Below are 20,346 nucleotides of genomic sequence, written 5' to 3' on the forward strand. Positions count from 1 at the left end.
GCTACAAAGTCCCAGAAAGGGTGGGGCCCACTGAGGTTCTGGTGAATGACCAGGCTGAAAACACTTCTATCCTCTCTGCAAGTCCTTGACTTTTATCACAGCAACAAGTGGGTTTCCGGAAACTGAGCAAGATTGGACAGGAGCCAGATCTTATGAATACATGCTTTTAGCTGATACCTAGAACTCGGCTGGGGTTTGGAGACGGGACTAACACCAGGCAGCCTAAGAGCCACCTGAGGCTACTCAAGATCATGATGGCACATCCCTGTCCAGCTGGACAGGCAATTGGCATTGTCTGGGCTCTGGGCAAAAGTGATCATGGAGTCTTCAGGAGAACCTCACTCATGCTCAAGAATGGTAGGGAGGATAAGGCTGAATAGAGAATATTATGGACAATCATGACAGCCATGTTAACAATATCATCTGGTCTCGCAAGGGTAGATGAATTAGGATGAGACAGATAAATATTTTGAGTGGTCTTCAGAAAGGAATAAGGAAGGAATTGATGGGCCAGATTTGGGAATACAGCTAAGGCTGAGACTTAAGGGGCTGGAGTTTGGGATTAGTGACTGGTTGTAGACCCAGTGAGGGGCAGGAGGGCAGGAGGGCTGGAGGCCTGATGCTGTCAGGAAATAGGTAGATTAATAATCAAAATACATTGCAATTGTATAATATATTCTCATAAATTTTCTCATCTGTATAATTTTCTGGGCCAGTATCACTATCTGTCTTCCTAATACCCACACAGACATTTTAATACATGAGAAAACAGGCTCAGAGAAGTTGAGGGATTTTCCTCTGTAGCTACATATAGGCAAAGTTGGCAGTCGTATCCAGGTCTCTTAGCTCCTGATCTGGTGCCCTTCCAGTCCTGTCAGAGAGATTCCTTCAGTACAGAGGGTAGGGAGCTAAAGGCATCTGACCTGTCAGAAGAGGTAGAGTATGACCAATGAGGACAGAAGCCTGGGGCAGGAATGTGGAGATGGCCTGAAACTCTCCCTGCCACAGGACCAATTGGCTGGAGGACGCTATTACCCAGCAATTTTACTCCAAGATACATATCCAAGAGGAATGAGTGCATTATGTTCACTAAAAGATAAGTCCTAAGAAAGTTCATAGCAGCTTTATTCATAATTATTAGAAACTAGAAACAATCTAAATGTCTATTAACAGAAGATTTGATAAACTGTGGTACATCTCTACAATGGAATATGACACATCAATAAAAAGGAACAAACTACTGATATATACAACAACATGGATAAATCACAGAGACATTGTGCTGAGTAAAACAAGCCAGTTTCAAAAGAGTACATTCAGTATGACCAAATGAATGTGGAGTGAGAACAAAAAAATCACATCTGTGGTTGCTTCTAAGGCTTGGGGAGACTGACTGGAAGGGGTACAAGGGAAGTTTCTGGGGTGATGGAAATGTTCTCTATCTTGATTTGGGTAGTAGTAACGTATGTAGTACATGGTAACTTTAAGATGTGTACACTTTATGCAAATTATACCTTTTGTTTTTTTAAATTAAAGCTTAGCTTTTGAGGAAAGAGCCAGTTGAAGAAGGAAAAGGAAGGGTCTTAAAGAGTATGGAGGTGATGTCCCAGATTGGCTCCTGTGGAAGGTGACCAACTGTCCTGATTTGCCTGGGACTGAGGGGTTTCCTAGGACAAGAGACTTTCAGTGCCAAGACTAGGGGAGTCCTGGGCAAACTGGGACAGTTGGTCATCCAAGTCCTGTGGAGGAGGGGAGCTGAGTGGGAACTCTGGATGGTTGGCAGAGAGGCTGGACTTCCTTGGTACCAGAGCTGAGGGGCTGCTCCAGCAGGCTAAGAGAAGGGCCAGCCAAGAGGTGAGGGCAGCAGGCGTTGCTGGTTGCTCCTCAGGGTTCCTGATCCTCTAGGAGCAGGAACGGATTGGGGGGTAGAGCTGGAGGGAAAAGGCCTCAGAGACTGAATTGAGGCAGGCAGGCCACCCAGGTTTAGCATTGCAACTTCTAAGCTGGGCTCTGAGGAGATTCTCACTTTGAACCCTCTCTTCACACCAGGTATCCCCACACTGTCCTCCCTCAAATGTCCAGGCCAAGAAAATACCAAAGCAATACATTGATTTTCTGGAAGGAAAACAGACATGGGGACCTATCAGAGGAAAATGCAGTTGTATCTCTTCGCCTCCATAGTTGTCACAAGGCAGGGACTGTCCCCTCCCCACTCTGTCTGCCACAGCCTGCTGTGGCTTAAGCTAGAAGGGTCCCCTCTCTCTTCTCAGAGCCTGGGACAGATGGGGCAATGAGGGAGAGGCTCTTCCAGCTCTCCAGCTGAGGCCTGAGGTGAATTCTGACAGAAACTGCTGGCAGGGCTGGTCCATGGAGGGATCAGGAACCAGGGAGGGAGGGCTCAGAAGTTCTCATAGTGGTGCACAAAGTGGGCCTGGTCCTTCCTGTTGATGAGATGACAGGCCTTCTCTACATTCTTGGTCATTCCTGGAGGGCCGCAGCTAAACACCCCGATCTTCCTCACCTGTCAAGTGTGTGGGGGGGCAGTGGTTACAGAGAAGCAGAGGCCTGTTGGCTTCCTCCCCAGGAGGGAGCTGCTTCTCAAGCCTGGCTGGAATGACCAGGGCATTGACCCCAGGCCCTGAGGAGGAGGCTTGAGTTGGGGAGGCAGGGGGTGGGGTTTAAAGCCGTTCTCCAATGCTTGACCCCATCCTGAGGTCCTCTGCTCAGTACCCAGCTGCAGGCTGCTTGAGGGCCAGGAAGTCCTGGCAGGGGAAGGATGGGTCGGGGTGGGACTGACCTGGGGGTGGACCTCCTGCAGAGAGTTGAAGAAGGGCTCGAAGGGGGGTCGGCCAAAGTGGGTGATGGAGCGCAAGCCCGTGAACAGACTCCGGTTCAGCACCTTCTGGAAGTGCCGCTCACAGATGTACTGGGGGAGGGAGTAGAGGAGGAAGGTCACAGCCAGGCAGAGCCACGGTCAGCTCCTAGTCCACATGGTCGTCCACCCACCTGCCTTGGCCATCCTTACCCTGTCAACCCACATACCCACTGAGCTGCCCTGCCTGGCCGGCCCTGACGTACCAGCATGGTGGTCCTGAGGTCAAACTTCTCAGCCAGCTGGGTGATGTAGATGTGCACGGACACCAGGTCCTGGTGGTCATTCTCCTCCACCTCCCGGATGATGTCAGCCAGCCACTCAAACTGCCGCTGGGTCCGTGTCACCCAGATGAAGTAGATCTGGGGACACACAACTAGGGCTCTGACTCAGCTCAGCTCAAGGTTCCTCCACCCAGATGCTTATACTGAGATGATGGGAAGCCCTGGACCACCCACAGGCACCAAACCTCTGGCAGGACCCACAAGCCTGATCCAAGGCTTCTAGCCACAGATCCCAGCAGAGGCTCTTCTGGCTACACCTCTTACCCTCCCTCAAATGTTTGCCATCTGGGCAACTGCGTATGAATGGCCCCAGCAGAACCAGTTGCCTAGGAGCCAGGGACTTTTTTTCATGCTACTGTGCTGGGATGTGGGGACACAATCAGGCTGTGTGTCCCCATTTCTTTGAAGAATGGGAGAGGGACACTCACCTTTTTACAGAGCATTTGGCTGCCTAAGGATGACTTGAAGACCAGGTCTTTGAGGATGGAGGCAAAGGGGGTGACCCCAATGCCCCCTCCCACCAGCACGGACACCTCAAATTTATGCCACTCCTGGTGGCCCTCTCCAAATGGTCCATCGAGGTACAGCTGCCAACAGAAGAGGAAGATGAGATGAGCCTGGCCCTTCCCCAGCTCTGAGGTTAGAAATGGGGGGGGTGGGGAGGACAGGGAGAACTAGTTTCTTTGAGGCACCCCAGCCCTCTCCCAGTCTAGCTTTGGGGTGGCTGGAGCATCTTATCCCAAGGTCGGGGAGGGTGGGGACCTTCTATCAATGCCAGAACCCCAAAAGTGGTTCCCAGTGATGGGCACCTTTGGATGTTTGGCACAGCTGTCACCCGTCGGGGGTGAGTAGATCTCCCTGAGGCGGGTGGTCCAGGGTCCTACTGCCCGGATGTGCAGGCTAAGTGTGTCCTCGTGGGGCGCAGAAGTCAGGGTGAAGGGGTGGTACTCGTTGGTCCCCAGAGCCAGGCATGCAATCCGCACCCACTGTCCTGACTTGTACTCAAAGCCTTGGGGCCGCTGGAACTCGAGGTGGGTCACTCCTGGGGGTCATGGGCAGGGAGGGGCAGGGGTCAGAGGGCTTGCTCCTGGTACCTGAGGACTGGCAGGTACCCTGTCCTCTCCACACACCTGAGGCACAGGGAGTAGTCACATGATCTGAGCAAGTATGGCTTCTGGGGCTGGGAGTTGGAGGGCCCCCTTCTCTGTTTCCTGGGTAACTCAAGAGCTGGGCTTCTCCGCTCTCCTGTTCCAGCCCCTCCCCTCCTCTTTGCTGCTTCTTCCCACTAAGGGCCCAGGCCTGATACCACTGTCCTGCATACCAGCTTACTAGGTCAGGGGACCTCAGGCTCCCCAGGTTCCATCTCAGGGTTTGCCAAACCTCCTCCGTATGAGGGTTACCTTTATGGTGGGCCATATCAGCACACCTCCTGCACTATCATTTATCTAACATTTTTCTTTAAATTGACTTACTTTTTCAGTTCAATTTACCTTGAGAAGAACAGTTAGGTCACTAAGGTGAGTAGAAAACCAGCATCATGTGCTCTATCTAGCTCCAGAGGCCAAGCTCTTAACCAATACCCTACATTGCCTTGCCTAAGTATCATGTGGTCTAAACAGAAGGTACCATGTTTTATCAAATTTTAGCTGGATACTGTTTGTTGCCTGACCATAGCTGAGCCTCAGGCTTGTTCTCTCTTTGTGGAAAAAGGAGATTCGCAAGTACTGGAGGATGCAGAAGGCGTGCTAATACCATGCTGAGACTTTGCTCTTAAATAATCTTGATTGAAATACAGTTGAAGTGAGGTTAATTTTCTTACTGTGTGAGTCCTGAAGGTTAGCTGGCCCCTTGTCACTTAAGTCATCTTCCACCACTCTTTACATTGATGTGAATCCCCACTCTGGCCAACAATGACTCTCAACAACAGACTCTTGCGGTCTGGGCCATTTATCTGTCTCTGAGTGAAGGAATGGGAGGGGGATGTATGGTTCCCCGCCCTGCACCCAGGCCACACGTGCGCGGGTCTTTCTTGTCCTTAAACCCCTCTGAATGCACTTTCAGCCTCCTCTTCTCATAGTTGCTTCTCACTGTCTGCAAGTCCTCCTGGGAACTAAGCACAGCTCTTTTGGGGGCTGTAGTTCCATCAGGAAAGCTGCAGGGGTCCCTGAGAGGCTAACAGAGGCAGCAATGGGATGACGAGGCCTGGGGGGCTGTCTCCCCACTTCCCATGAGTTGACCTCCAGTGCTTCCCACCGAGGGTCAGGTCAGGCCTAGTACCTGAAGGCAGCAGTTCTGCTTTCACCACGCCTATCTCCACCTTCTTCCGGCTCAGGCTCACCAGCTTGTCCCCCACATAGATAAGTGCTGGCACCAGGAAGTAGATGTGGAAACGGGGCAGTTGGATCAGAGCGAAGCTTCCGTGAATGATGAGCTGGAGACATGGCCAGTTAGTATAGCTCAGGCCCAGCTGGCCCCCTTCCTGCACCCACCCTACCCAGATACTTCCTGCCTGGGCCCTGGGCCTGGGCAGGGTAGATGGGGCTGGCATAGGCTCCATAGACTGTGGTCTCAGATCTCGGGGTCTCGGTCTGAGATCTTGCGTCCAATTCACCCTGCTCCCTGCCCACATCATGAGTGCTCATCCCTGCCCTGTGGCCTGGCCCTGCCCAGAGAAGTCCCTCACCAGCACGTAGAGCAGGATGTAGAGGTGGTGGGTCAGCCAGAAGCCCCGGAAGCTGCGGCGCCGGAAGTGGTGGGAGGCGAAGACGTACATGATGGCGAGAACCAGGAGCAGGAGCACCCCTGTCATACCTGGGCGCAGCGGGGACAGGGTCAGAGAGTCCCTTGTCTTGGGACCTCAGCCTGGGCTGAGAATACCAGAGGGCATTTCCCCATTCCACTCTTCTTCCCTGACGTCTCTCACCCCTCCCTGGCTCCCAGAACAGCTTGCCCAAAGAAGCTGGAGCTTAGGCTTGTGCTGGAGGCTGCAAAGGGATCCTATGACCACTATAGACAAGTGTGTATTCATGGGAAGATGAGGACAAAAGCAAAAGTCCTCAGATAGAAACCCCAGACTCCACATACAGTCTACTCTTTACCTGGGACTGTCTGGAAGAACCACCAGTAGAACTTCTGGGGAAGCTTGGACCTGTAGGACAAAGACACCAGAGCCTCAGCCTGGGGCAGGAGGGGCTCCACCACTGTTGCAATGTGACTCTGTTCCTGACGGCCCTGAATGCAGAGGTTACTGGGACTCAACCCAGATGGCCAAGGATCCTTCCAAAGAACATGGCACCCAGCCTCCTGCAGTTCCACCCTCTGATCTCAAAGCAATTCTTCCTCCTGTGTTATCCTGAACTCTCCTACTGCAGCTGACCTTTGCTTCCTTGAGTGCTTGGTTCATATTCTGTAAGCTCCATGAGGGCAGGGAGCTTACCTCCATGCTCTATCCCTGTGCTCAAACAATGTCCAGCACAGAGTAAATGCTCAATAAATATTTCTGGAATGACTGCATGTATCTTGGCACCCCTACTCTTTGGCTCCTGGATGGACACACAGGACGTGTTCCACAAATATTTGCCCAGTGAATGGACAGTAGGCTGAGATAGCAAGCTACGTGTCAGGTACACGTGAGAAAGAGGCTCCGACTTCATCTCCCAAACTCCTTTCCTGGCCAATTACGGCCTGCTTCCTTCCTGAGAGCAAGGAAGTCATCTCTCAGCTTCCTCAAGGATGCTAGCTTCTCGCCCTCACTTAGTGAGAGAGTGGAGGGTCTAGAGCCATCTACCTCTTTTCTGTTGTACTCTGAGGCCTGTCCCAGGATTCCCAAGGGGGACCCTCCCCCAAACTGACCCATCATTCACAAAGACGCTGGGGAAGATGCAGGCTAGCAGGCTGAGGGGGCTGACTGAGAAGATGTAGACATTCACCACGTGGCCAGCACTGTGCAAGACTGAAAGAGACACATCCTGTTAGAGATGCCTCCAGGGCCAACTCGACCTGACCTCCAGCCCCGAGGAGAGCAGGAAGTATAAGTAGCTCCGGTCTCCCCACTGCCTCCCCCACAGCTCGACCCAGGGGACTGCAGCAGTGGCGAGCGTGCCCGGGAGCCACATACTGGCCAGGACGACAGCAGCCATGGCAATCCAGCGATGGAAGTCCACGGCGGCGTCGAAGGGCACGTAGCGGTTGAGGAAGGTCTCTCGCAGGAAGGTGATGAGGTTGCGGCACATGGTGAGCAGGATGTAGGAGAACATGAAGGAGACGCTGGCCGCCGTGCCCCGCGACAGGATGATGCCCACGAGGGTGGTCTCTGCAATGCCCGAGGGTGGCGAGGCAAAAGCATAGTCTGGGGGCACAGTGGGGGTGGATCAGCACAGCACAGAGGCCTGGACCCCAGTCAGAATGGCTGGGCTCCCCCATCCAGACGCCTGAGGATCAAGAAAAACAACCCGAAGGCTCTCACATCTCCCCTCTCACTGCCCGCAACCTGGAACTCTCCTTACAGTAAGCACGCTCCACAAACAGGCCGGCACAGAGGGCTGAGAAGATGGCCACGACCACGATGTGGCGCCGGTAGTTCTCCACGAAGCGCTTGTACTGCTGCAGCTTCTGGGCCAGGAAGCCCCGCTGCATCTTCTCCTGCAGCGCCTCTGTGTATAGCCGGGGAGGGGGCACCACTGCCCTGCAGCAATGGGAGGCAGGTGGCCTGAGGTCAGGGCACCCTGTCCTCCCCTAAATGCCACCCTATGAAGGAGACCTGGTGATCTGGTAGCGGTCAGGATGGGTCACAACAGATGAAAGAAAAAGCTTTTGGTGGGTAGAATCCCACTCTGCCAAGCCTTTACCTCTCAGCTTTATTTGCCCTATCCACCCACTCTTCCATCTCCCCACTACTCCATCTCCGCTTCCTCCTATCTGTTCTGTCCTTCCTTCTTCCTGCTCCCTGCACAGGCCTCACTGCTGTGCCCAAAGCAGGCAGGAGCCAGGAGACCCCTCACTGCCTGGTGTTGCATCTGAGTGCCCGGCCCCTTGCCTGAAGATTAGGGTGCAGAGGTTGGAAGAGGTTGAAGAGTCATTGACTCAGTAGCCTGCCAATCCGGTCAGGGACACACAGAATGAGTCTCCGGATGGTTCCTTGTGTGTGGAGGTGTGGGCAGACCAGAGACCCTGAGACTTCTCCCCATGTCTCCTTGGGTCAAGGGTCTGGGAAACACTTACTTTTTGCCAAACCTCTTCTTCAGCCCAGGGCCTCCCAACTCTGGGGCTTCTGAGACAGGGAGCCCCACTCCCTGAGGGCAAGAACTGAGAAGAGAAAAATGGGTCTCATTCTTCCCTTGTCTTTGCAGCCAGGAGAAGAACTGCCAAGCCAGAGTTGGGGCTGGTGTGGCAGGGGATAGATCCTGGGACTCATTTCTGTCCAAAGAACCTGCCCATAAAACCGGTCGGAAAGAAGCCAGGCAGAAGGCAAGACAGAAGGAATGAACATGATCTGGTCATATGTTCTGTAGAATGATTCTGTCCTGGAGGGGCAGGGAGAGAGCCAGGCTCCTGAGCAGTAAGGGGTATGTGTGTGAGGCAGCTGGAACTCGGGCTAGAACAACCGCGCGCTGAGAGGTACTTTCAGAGCAAATGTCTGGCCCAGGGGCTGATTCCACCAGCCCTACTTCTTCATTTCTCGGCAGGGGACCCAGCCGGGGCGCTTCCCAGTGCCCCATTCCCACTCACCGTTCCCTAGAAGTCCGAGTGATGAATGACACTCGACAGCTGATGTTTGGTTTAAGAATGTCTCCAATACCTGTGGAGAACAAGAAGCTGGACGGGCTTCCCCACAAGGGAGGAGACTGTCCTAGGAAGGCTGCCGTGGCACTTGCCAGTGATTTGGTCATGTCCCCGTCTCTTTCTCCAGCCTTGCTCCCCTCACTGCCCACACGGAGAACCCACTGTACACAGGGCGGCGGCCACTGCTAGACAATGTGGAAACTGAGTGCAATTAGAAAAGGGGCCCCCCCCTCCAGGCGGATGCAACCCTGCAGGTCTTTTGTGCAGAGAAAATAGGTCCTCTTCCTCTGGCCAGACACACCCCAGACCAATGCACATGGTCGGTGTGTAGAATGTAGGCTGGACTTCAGCCTGCCCTGGCCCCTCAGTGGGTATCTTTGTGCATAAATTGCACAAGTGTATGTGATGCCCTTGATTACACGTGCCTGGCTCTCTACTAGGCACCAAGGACTAAAAGAGAAATAAGACCTGAGTGCTATGCACTCAGGAACTCTCATTTTGAAGACACGCCCATTCCTGACGCCTTCCAAACTCACGCACCTCCACCTCCACCCTTGACGCAGAGCTGGGTGCCGCGGAGCTCATTGTCGTGGTCCCGCAGCATGAAGTGGAAGTCCTCCCACGTCAGCTCCTGCTTGTCCTGAAAACCTGACTCCCGGAACATGGACTCTACCACCTCAGCCAGCTGGGCCTTGGACAGGCAGTTGTTGGAGATCTCGATGAAGGACCTGGGTGGGGGGGAGGGAGGAGAGACTGTCACAGCCTGTCACCCGGCAAGGCCAGGTTCAGGTAGGTGCTGGGTGGGGCGGCCCCGGCCTATCTAATGTGGTTACCAGTGACCCAGGAAATGGCACTGAGAAGGTGTTCATCGAGCCTTGCCGCTGATGCTAAGCTGGGTGGGGTGGCCAAGGGCTCAAAGGGCAGAACAAAATTGAAAGTGACCTTGACCAGTTAAAGAAAGCAGCCCCCAAACAGGGGGGCATCTACAGCTGGGATGAATGTCCACTTAGTGTAGGGACTTGTCCAGGTGTGCCATGGCGCTCTCACGTGGCAGGCTCTCGTGTTGATACCTCCCACACCACCGCCAGGCACCCCGTTTGTGGTCCAGTGGGGGGTTGGGAGAGGAGATGTAGCTGCACTGGCTGCTGCTTCCTTGTGCCAACAGCCTGGGGCACAGGCAGGAGTATCTCCGCACCCAATGTGACAGCACCCACAGTGGCAGCTACAGTGGCCATAACTCTTTTCTTAGGCTGCGCTTTGGGACAAAAGCAAACAAACATGCAAGTTTGTGTGAATCCAGCAGAAAAAGACCTTTGCGTGCATGGCACAGCAAGCACTGCCATCACATTAAAAAAAACACATCATCCCACTTGCTCAGGGTGAGGCTGAGCAAGAGCCCCACTGAGTACAGGCCGAGGAGGTGGACCTCAGCCCCCGGGGGTAGAGACCGCCTCCTAGAGGGTCCTGCAGCAGCACACCCAGCGAGGGACAACTTCAGTGCACCTCGCCCCAGCCCTTTCAGAAGCCCACGTCCAGTTGTGGTATCTGGACTGTAAAGAATGTGGCAGTTAAGGTGAAAGCTGAAAGCAATGAGGAGGCTTACAGGGGTAGAAGAGTTAAAAGGGTCTGGGCTGTTCTATGCATTCTGTTTATTCATTTGCTTATTTGTTTCATCTGATTCGGTTAACTATGTATTGAATGCCTGCTATGTGCCAATCACAGTGCGGAGGAGGGGATTCAGCAGGGAACAAAGAGAGATATGAACCCTGTCCTTATAGAGCTGCTGGCAGCTGTGTCACTGGAGCACGATCTTCAGGAATAAGTCTGTGAGCTCAAAACTGGTCTTTATCGACACACCACAACCAGAAATGGCTTAAGAAGTGGGAAGAGAGAAGGGTTGGAATATAGAAGAACTTTCCATGTTTTTCCTCCTGCCTGTCACGGTGATTAATACTGGCAGTGACCCAGGGTATCCATCCTCCATGATTCATTACCTCACTGTGTAAAGCACAGCATTTGAAGAGTTAGCAAAGACCCAAAGGCATCCAGAAGGGGTTAGTGGGCTTTGTTACTGGTCATCTTGATGTTGGTTGTCTTTTGTAACTAGAGAGAATTTTCTGGTGGTGTTGGCACTGCAAATACAGACCCTCCTGGAGGCAGAGGCCTGGCCAGATAAACGTCTGAAGCTGGATGCTCTGAGTGTCTAGGATATAGTACCTAGGCCACCTCTCAATGCAGATGGACTCATAACCTCCTCGCCTACCCTCCTCTGACCTGACCTGTTTTCCTGTTTAAAATATCAGAAAGTCTCAGGACTGGAGGGGCCCACGCCATACCGCATCATGGTAAAGAACTCGTCCTTGGAGAGGAAGCCATTCCCATCAAGGTCATACATGGTGAACATCAAGCGAGACTTGTCCTCTGGGGAGCCTGGGAAGAGATAGGGGGATGCCCGTCACCTCTCTGCTGAAAGACACCTGACTCCTGGGATGGTCCACCATCCCCCTACCTTTCATGAAGACCACCAGGACGTCCAGGAACTCCCGGAAGGACAGGTAGCCATTGCCGTCCTTGTCGGCCAGAGAAAACATGGACTCCACAAACATGTCCTGGGGCTTGAGGCCCAGGGACTCAGCAAACTCGGCCCGGCTCAGCTCACACGTCAGGGCCTCCCGCACCTTCTGTGACGAGTCCAGGGGCAGGGTCCCTGCATCTGCCTGGTCGATGTCCAGCACCTGCGCTCGGGCAGCAGCAGAGGGAGGGAGAGAAGGAGGTGAGGCCTGGTCTGGGAGCAGTTCAGTGACCTCTCACATCTCCCCAAAGTCCAGATCAGAAAGGGTGAGCCCTGGTGGCTGCTCATGGTCATTAGATAAACTTCTGACTTGGGCTTCTGCTCTCCTGCAGAGGGGGTGACTGTAGCAGGGGATGGGGTGGGAATAGGGAGGGGCACAGTTTGGGAATGCAAGGTGAGAGAGCCTACACCGGGGGCAGAAGCCGCAGCAGACAGTAAGTGGACAGGGAGGAAGGGGCTAAAGATATGTTCTCTTGTCAATTCAGACAGGGCTGCCATGTACCTGCTTTTAAAAGTCATATACATGTAACTACCATTTGTTAAATGCCTATAATGAAGCAAGCACTTGGGCTAAACCCTGTACATAGAACAGTGTTTATCAAACTTCAGAGTGAATCAGAAGCCTCTGGTGGGCTTGTGGGCCCCACCGCCAGAGTTCCTGATTCCCTAGGTCTTGGGGAAGGGCCTGAGGACTTGAATCTCTAACAAATTCCCAGATGAGCCTGCTGCTGCTGGTCCAGGGGCCACACTTTGAGAACCACTGATGTAGACCATCTCCCTGAATCCTCACAACAACCTAAAGGGATGGATCCTACTTTAATCACTGTTTCACAGATGAGGAAATTGAAATCTCCACCCCTCAGAGCAGAAGCTTAGATCACCCCACATAGGGTCCTGTCCAGCCCAGGGTCCCTTCAACCCCTGGGCCCGGTCCTGCCTCCAAAAGGCACAGTCAGGCACCTGGGCAAAGAGGTGTCTGAAGAAGACCTCCAGGATGCGGCCCCGCTGCTGCTTGGTCACAGCCTTCTTGAACAGCTCGTTCTCACTCATCTCAGCCATATCAAGGCCCAGAGCCCAGCTCACACAGAAGCCCTGCAGATGCTGCACGAAGGTGCCTCGCTCATCCTCGGAGTTAAACAGCATCACCTGGTGGGAGGAAGGCTCAAGCTTCTGGTTCAGCCTCCCCTCAGAGGGTCTTGGGTTGGGGGACGGAGAAAAAAGCTGTCCCCAATTCCATCCGGCTGGGGCCAGGTGAGAGGCCCAAAGGGGGTCAGAGGGAGAGTCCGGTGGGTCTGGGGACCTCTGAAAGGAGTGCCTCCTCCCAGCATCAGCATTCACAACTGAGCTCTGTAGCTGAGGATGGGGTGGCCAGAGAGGACTCGCCATGAGAGGGGAGATGTGTGAGGGCAGCCCAAGCCGGGGAGGCAGGATGGGCCATACCAGGTCATACTCCTTGGGGATCTTGAGCAGCAGGGCACGGCGTCCGCGGTTGCTGGACAGGATGAGGTGGACCTGCTGTGGGGGCCTCAGCTGGACGGTGCGGAGCACAGAGAGACGCCTGTCCAAGACCTGCAGATGCCTGTCTGGGAGCAGCTGGATGGTGATGGGATAGCTGCTCTCCCTGGGTCCTGGCCACTCCATCGCTAGGGAAGGGACAATGGGGCAGAGTGGTTCAGCAGAGGTTCCCCAGGTCCCTGCCCTCAGGCTAGTTCCACTCTGCCAGTCTGAGCAGGCACCCCCAAAGCCTGGCTCTCTCCCCACATCTGTAACCTGGTTCTTTCTCCCAGCACCGCTCCCCCATCTGTCCCCTTCTCCCTTCCCGCCCCTTGGCCCCATCTCACCTGACACTCCATCTTTGGCTGCTTCCTTCTTCACACTCTCTCTGCCTTTCTTTTGTAGATTCTTGCGCTCTTGGCCCCGGAAATAGGCGACCACCCCAGAGACAAGCAGGCTCACTGAAGTGGGTCAGAAGGAGCCACTGGGAGTGGGGGGGCCTCTCCTACAGCTTCACTGAGGCTTTGGCTGCTGCCCCTCCCTTCCCAAGGCCCCTTGAGCCTGGCTTCAAATGTACCTAGGAGCTAGCCTTACAGGCCAGCAGGTAATGAGGGGCAGGGACAGTCTGTGAGGAGGAGGGGAGTCAGAAGAGAAATGGGCAAAGGGGTAAAGGGCTCACCTAGTGGGAAACAGCACAGAACCACGATGGTGATGCCAAAACCAGGACCACTGCCCTCGAAGAAATGGGTCACAGTCAGGGGCACACAGGGGGGCAAGTTTCTACTTGTGAGCTGCCGGGGCTGAGGGCAGGGTGCACCTGAGGGAAAGGCACAGAAGATCTAAGGGCCTGAGGATCCCACTCCTTGGCCAGGCAGCCTTCTCTTCTGTCTTATAAAGGACCAGGTACCCACTCCCTCCCAAACCCTCCTCCCTGGAACTTGTTCCCGTCAAAAATTCCTCTTCCACATCCCAGCTCTCAGCATCTATCCCAACTTGACCACAAGGTTCAGCCTGCAAACTAGTCTAGTCTCTACTGGGGGACGTGGCCTAATGCAGGTCTCTCAGACCAACACAGAAGGAGCTGCCTGGTACCTAGCTCCCTGGACAGCACCAAGTGATCCCCACACAACCTCTGTCCCTTCTCTGCCACCACTGCTTGTGTTCTCCCAGGTCACCCACCTTGTTGCCAAATAAAGACATTGGGCTGCAGGGCACTATGGTTCACGCCGGTGACAGCCACCAGCACGTCCCGAAGAGTGGTTTTTCTGATTTCTGCAATTTCGTCCACGGAGAATAGCCTAAGTTAGAGAAAGCCAGGAATTGTTGGGATGGGAAGGGGACACAGGTCTCCAGCAAACTCAGGCCCAGGGACCCAGATGAGAAAAGAGACCGAGAGGGGTTGGGGAGGGGTGCTGGGACGGCCGGGTGCTGTTTACAGGCAGAGGGTCTGGGGCCCAGGCCGAGGTAGAGTCTGAGGTGGGAACCCAGGCAGGCCTCACCCATTCCTGCTGTTCTCAAACCAGTAGCGGTCGCCATCCCGCAGTCGCACAAACTGATCGAGGACGATGGTTCTGAAGAGGGGTCCAGGGTCCCCATGACTCTCCAGGAGCCCCCCGGGGAGTAGCTCCAGCCGGGACAGGTCCTGGTTGTACAGGGCAGCTGTGGCCTTCAGCACCTGGGGCCACACAGGAAGTGAGGAGCATATGAGCGTGGCTGGGTATGGTTTTGTGTTGGGAGGGCAGCCACTATTGCCCCATCCCTCAAACACAGGACCCCATCAGCTGCCTGGCTTGCTGCTCAGGCCTGAGGAAGTCTCCTCTATCTAGGCAGCCCTCCTCAGGTGGTGCCAAGTCTGGTGGGAGGACCAATGCATCACTACCCAGACTGCCTATCCCCAGTGATCAGCAGCTTCAGGGTCACCCAACTCATGGGGAGAGATCCTGCATGAATAGGACAATGGCACCCAACCCAGGGGCCACTCTGCAGTAATGGTACAATGCAGTGGTGAGGATACTCTGGAATCAGATGGCTGAATTTAAATCCTGCCTCCAAGACTGACTTACCAATTATGTCATCAGTAAAATGGCTATAATTATGGTATCTACTCTGTAACGTTCTTGACATAGATTAAATGTGTTACATGTGTAAAGGACTTAGAACAGTATCACCACAAGAAAGCTTTAGCTGCCATTATTATCATCACTATTACTGACCTGAGGGTCCACGTTGAAGTCACTCCAGTTCTTTGGGGTCTCCAGCCCCAAGGCCTGTTGGGCTTGGTTATAGCTGGGCAGCCCCATATCTCGGCCACGTTGGATGCTGCTGGCCACATAGTCAGTGCGGGAGAACTTGCCGGGGCCAGGCCAGTAATCTGAGGAGGAGAGAGTACCAGGCTCTAGACTCAGTCCCTCTAACCCTTCTTTGCCCAGCAGCCTTGAATTGGGCTGTTGGCATTACCCACACTCAGCACTCCTTGACATGTGACCTGCCTTGGTGCAGGGCCACTGTCATCATGTGTGACAAGGGGCAATTTTTCTGGCAAAATTCTTCCCCTGAGACTCAGGACTGTTCTAGTCACCAAGCAGTAAATTCCCCGTCCCACCTCCTTAACCTCAGCATAGGGCTGGACAAAAACCTTTAGCGACCTAAGCACCAGAGATTGTGGTGCCACCCTTCCCCCACATACTCAGCTGTCGGTAATTTAGAACAAAGCTTGTTTTCTTCTAATGGCTGTTTGCTGTGTGTTTATCTATGTTCCTGCATTGTAGGTACCCTAGGTCTGCCTGATGCTTAACCCAGAAGGGTCCCCAGGCTCCCGGACCTCTGGGCCTTCATCCCCTCTGCCTCCAGTGCTTACCCCTCAGATCTTCAACCACTATCCTGTCCTCCAGCTCCGAAATCTGGGAGGCCATTCCCAGCAGCAGATGATTCACTGCCTCGGCACTGTTCAGATTGGGGTTCTGGAAAAAACACACTCAAGGTAGGTTCTCAGGCCCCTCCCTAAAGCCAGGTCCTTCTCAGGACCACTGCAGCACCTCAGGATAAAGGGCCCTTGGCCAGTCCTAGACTCTCTTGAGCTGTTGTCCCCAGATAATTTTCTGATCACTCTACCTTCAACTCCCACCACCCTGGAGCCGCAACACCTAAGAACTGGAATTGTTGCTTTTCCCAGCCTGTGTGATGAGACTGACCTTGACCCACCCACCCCCTTGCCCCTGACCCCAGGCTGACCTCCCGAATCCAGTAGCTGTTGCAGACTCTGAGAGCTGGGGAGCTGCCAAAACCCGCACTCAGGACCATCTGGAAATGACAGCTGGCGTTTCTGAAATGGAGAATCAAGGATGCAGTAAGAGAATTCAGAGGTGAGGTGGGGTTGAGTGGGGTGAGGGATTCAGAGGGGGTCTGGCCGGTACTAAGGGGTGTCCTCTGAACTTCCTTGAACATGGCAGGGATTTGGCAACGGGTGCAGATTGAAGGTAGAGGTTGCTCTTTGTCCACACAGGGTAGGAAGGGAAGGAGGGAAGAGAGTGACCCAGCTGCTGGACAAATCCTGCTCTCAACAACTGAAGTTCAGCCATTAGGAGGAAATGGGGAGATTTTCCTGTTAAGACTGAACTTCCTACCCCAGGGTGCTGTTTCAGGGCACCAAAGTCTGCTTCTTTTCCCCCATGAAACTGTAGGGGTGTATAAAAGGCCCCAGGCCCCCAACACCACTAATTCTTCACCTCTGCCAGTGTGCTGTTCAGCCAGATCCTCCCTCACCTCATGTAGACGCCAGGGGGCACCATGGTGGAGAAGAACTGCTCAGAGGCCGCCAGGAACTCCGGAGAGATGCTGGGGTCCAGGAAAGGGCGGTACTCTGTCCACAGGGGTAAGAAGAGAAATAGGCTGTTTACCCTCATACACTCTCGTCACATGAACCCACCTGTCTTCTTTGTCCTGTGGATCCTGACCGCCCTCCCCCTCCCCAAACCCCTCTCAGCCCAGGTGTTACCCCAACTCCCTCACCTGTGTAATTCGGTGGTGCTTGCTGCAGGAAGCTGGGCAGCCACTCATACATCGCGATGTTCTGAGGGTCAAGAGAGGGGGAAATGGGAGGTCAGCGCTGGAGCAGCCAGGCCAGGAGGGATCTGAGCTCAAGGAAGGCTTAGGTGGGAGACGAGGACCAGGCAGGGGCAGTCACGGGAGAGACACTCAAACAGGAGAGGGGCCGAGGTGCCCGTTGCTCACGAGGAACGAGGGCAGAGGGGAGGGGGCAGCTAAATAACAATCACGAGAAAACCTCTGGTAATAAGTAGCGCTTTGCCTCCTTATCACTCTCAGGGGCTTTCCCTAGACGGTAGCTGTCTGGGGAGGGATGTTTCTGGGTGGGCTTGTCCAAAGATGGAGGGCTGTGCGGGGCAGCGGAGTCTCCCGGGGACCAGGATGTGGGGGGAGGGCCGCGCGACCGACCTGATAGGTGGCGATGACCCTCTTGCGCGCGTGCTGGAACAGCTCCTCGTCCCCCCAGAGCGGGTACTGGCTGGCCAGCTTCTGCGCCCACAGGTTGTGGTAGCGGAACCAGAGCAGGCCCAGCGCCTGCAGGAAGGGCTCGCGGTTCCCTCGCTCCGCCCCGAAGGCTGCCCGCGCGGTGGGGACGCAGGAGAGGAGTTGAGCGCGGGTGGGCCCGAGGGGGGGCGCACCTCGCCGGCCGCCCCGCCCGCGTCCCCGCCGCCTCACCGTACAGCCCCCGGGGCCCGCGCTGCCCCGTGGCGGGGTCGGGCGCAGTCCACATGAGCAGCGGGTCCTGCGCGTCCCGGGGGAAGGCGGGGTCGGGCCCCGACGCCAGCTGCCCCCCGGAGAAGCTCCGCAGCTCGTCGCTCCAGGAGTGCGAGGAGCCATAGATGGCGCTGCCGTCCAGCCAGCCCGTCGCCTCGTTGGTCTGCGGGGACAGCGAGAGGCTGAGCCGGGGGTCGGGTGGCCGAGGCGGCTCAGGGCGGGCGAGGGCCGGGTGGCCGTTGCGGCTGTGCTGGGGGTGGGAGCCTCTCCCCAGCTGCCTTAGGTCCCGCCCCGACCCCACCCCCCCAGCCGCCTGCCCTGCCCACCAGGTCCCGGGGGTTGCTGGGGCTCTGTCCGGTCTCGGGGTCCCAGCGACTCCTCTGGAAGGGCAGCACCACGTCCCCGCTCTGGTTGCGATCGAACACGGGGTCTCCGGGCGGGATGTGGATGTTGAGGAACTCGGCCGGGCAGCCAGGCTTTTCCACGCTCACCAGGTCTGAGAGCACGTGGTAGCCTGCGGTCGTAGGGGGCAAACTGGTGAGAATCGCTCCTCCCCACCGCCAAGGCTGACTGATGCCAGTTTCTCAAGACCCTAAAGGCAGATGTTCCAAGGCAAGTTCCGCGCCACCAGCCCTAAAACTTTTTTCTAATTTGCAAAGTGGGGTTATAGTACCCTCCTCTCCCACCGCATAATGTCGTTGGGAGAATCAAAATAATATATGTAATGTAAGGGCTCCCCCAAGTCAGTCCCCATCTCCGAACAGAACCTGCCTCTCCCTCCCTCTTCGGGGGGAAAGAAGATATAATCACAACAGGAGGAGAGGGGCGGCAGGGGAATCAGCTGCTAAGAGCTATAATGAGGGTTAGTGGCACTCCTGGGTTTGTAGTCAGTGATAAGAGAAAGATTAGGAGAGCAAATACCCCCGAATCAACAACCCCATATCCCTCCAAGAGGACGAAAGGCTTGAAGTGAGGCTTGGTGGGGAGAGGAAGTGGTTCGGGGTCTTGTATCGGTCTCCTGTGGACTTGCAGAGAGGCCTCAGGGCCCCTCTCCCCAGGCGCTGAGCTGAGCGCTAGGTCAACCCTCACCGAAGACGCGTTCTCCCACTTTGCTCTCACCGAAGAAGACCCCCAGCACTGTGCGATTGCGGCCGGATGGCTGCCCGGCTGTGCCCCGCATGGCGGCGTTGCTGAGTCGGCGCGGGTTGGGCAGCAGCGGCTCCCCCAGAGCCTGATACACGCCGTCCGCGTAATTAGCTGGTACAAGGCGCCGCAGTCGGGAGCCTGTGGGAAGCAGGGAGCCGGGCTCTGTCTGAGCACTCCGTCTGCAACAAGCCCACGAACCTCGCTCTACGCCTCCCTCCAACTCCCCACTCCCACTGACGAGACCCTTTCTTCTGTCCCCAGGGGTGTAGCCGGGCGGCTGGCGGCGCGCTCTCTCGGCTTCTCCGCGCCGGGTCTCCCGCGCCCCTGCCCTCCACTAGCCGTTCCCCACCCCAGACCACGGGACGCACCGGCAGCGCCACGCTCGTGGTGCCTCAGGTTGTTGAACCAGCCGTCATAGCGTTGCACTTCCCAGGTCAGCGAGAGTGAGTCCCGGCCGCCTGTGGGTCAGAGGGTGGTCCACTCAGTGCTAGCCTCCCTGCGACCCCTCTGGGACCCGACGGCCTCAGCCCATGCTTCTCTAGCCCGCCCAGCGCCCCCAACCCGACCCAAGGGGCGATACTCGCGCGGCGTCTAGGCTGCGCCAGGAAGTTTCCCATCTGGCTGAGCCGCTCAGCCATCTCACCCGATCTTCCAGCCTCACGAAGCCGCTTGCCTGCACGTCTCCCTTCCTCAACTCCCAAGGGAAACTGGGAGACATCCCGAATTAGGGGCGCCTGGTACTTACCCGCTGGGTCCAGGAGTGCAGTCAGCAGAGCTCCCAGGAGCACCAGGGCCCCTGGCCTTGCGCGGAGCATGCTGACCCTGCGGCCAAGGGGGTGGGAGGTGGTACGTGAGGGACACGGAGCAGGCGTCCCCCACACCGACAGTTGGCACAGGAGGAGGAGGCGCCAGCTGTGTCCACTTCTGGAGCGAAGCTTTTAGAAACGTCGCCTAGGACCCGCACCCTCGGGGCACTTTTTAAAAGGCACAAGCAGCCCTCAAGGCAGTGACACTGGTCCCCACCCTCCACCCCGTGGAAGAACTAACCCCGATCACACACAGGAACCCGGGAGGCACAAATCCTCTGGGGCTTGTCAGTCCCTGGCAGGACTTTACCCCCAGCCTCCCCACCCCAGGTCTTGAACAAAGCCTCGAATCCTACCCTTCAGGAACTGCTTCTCCTAGAGGAGGCAGAAAAAAGAACGTGGCTAGTGAGCTGGGAATCTGGAACCTGCAGTCCCTCATAGCCCTCAGTGAATGCCTGTGCATGGACACAAGGGATGGGAAGATCAGGTCCCAAGTCCCACTCAAACCTCTGGCTTAGGGCCCCCATCGGGGTCAGAAGTCTTCTTTCTCTTGGAATCTTTGCTTCTCTGCTCTGCTCTCTGCCTCTCCCCCCCCTACTCCTCCCCAGCTCCGCAGATCCTCAGCCTCCCTGG

General features: G+C 55.7%; 1 protein-coding gene across 3 annotated transcripts; it reads right to left on the reverse strand.

The window, feature by feature from the left end:
• Positions 1-1,107: 1,107 nt before the first annotated feature.
• On the reverse strand, positions 1,108-19,722 carry LOC131753703 (dual oxidase 2). 3 transcript variants are annotated; one of them, XM_059059331.2, is made up of 33 exons: positions 19,653-19,722; positions 19,276-19,365; positions 18,881-19,045; positions 18,088-18,275; positions 17,723-17,924; positions 17,456-17,622; positions 17,012-17,072; positions 16,766-16,862; positions 16,235-16,325; positions 15,861-15,963; positions 15,217-15,374; positions 14,503-14,678; positions 14,183-14,301; positions 13,683-13,820; positions 13,351-13,464; positions 12,950-13,152; positions 12,470-12,655; positions 11,447-11,672; positions 11,274-11,367; positions 9,478-9,665; positions 8,884-8,953; positions 8,377-8,460; positions 7,662-7,840; positions 7,274-7,504; positions 7,009-7,108; positions 6,255-6,304; positions 5,840-5,967; positions 5,434-5,587; positions 3,966-4,198; positions 3,585-3,743; positions 3,079-3,234; positions 2,798-2,926; positions 1,108-2,521 (listed from the first exon to the last, which is right to left on the reverse strand). In XM_059059331.2, exons 1-33 carry the CDS (start codon positions 19,720-19,722, stop codon positions 2,399-2,401), a joined length of 4,632 nt encoding a protein of 1,543 aa, XP_058915314.1. In that variant the 3' UTR covers positions 1,108-2,398. The 3 variants fall into 3 exon arrangements, with proteins under 3 accessions (XP_058915314.1, XP_066885276.1, XP_058915313.1); XM_059059330.1 differs by lacking the exon at positions 1,108-2,521 and having other exon boundaries at positions 2,525-2,926; XM_067029175.1 differs by lacking the exons at positions 19,276-19,365; positions 19,653-19,722 and having other exon boundaries at positions 18,851-18,992.
• Positions 19,723-20,346: the final 624 nt, after the last annotated feature.

The sequence above is a fragment of the Kogia breviceps genome, chromosome 3 (assembly GCF_026419965.1).
Source record: "Kogia breviceps isolate mKogBre1 chromosome 3, mKogBre1 haplotype 1, whole genome shotgun sequence".
NCBI classification, from domain to species: domain Eukaryota; kingdom Metazoa; phylum Chordata; class Mammalia; order Artiodactyla; family Physeteridae; genus Kogia; species Kogia breviceps.

Coding starts and splice junctions, on each gene's coding strand:
- LOC131753703 (XM_059059330.1), bottom strand. CDS start 19,722: ATGCTCCGCGCAAGGCCAGGGGCCCTGGTGCTCCTGGGAGCTCTGCTG. Junction 14,302..14,502: donor TTTGAGAACAGCAGGAATGG/GTGAGGCCTGCC, acceptor TCTCTAACTTAG/GCTATTCTCCGTGGACGAAA. Junction 7,109..7,273: donor GGCTGCTGTCGTCCTGGCCA/GTATGTGGCTCC, acceptor TGTCTCTTTCAG/TCTTGCACAGTGCTGGCCAC.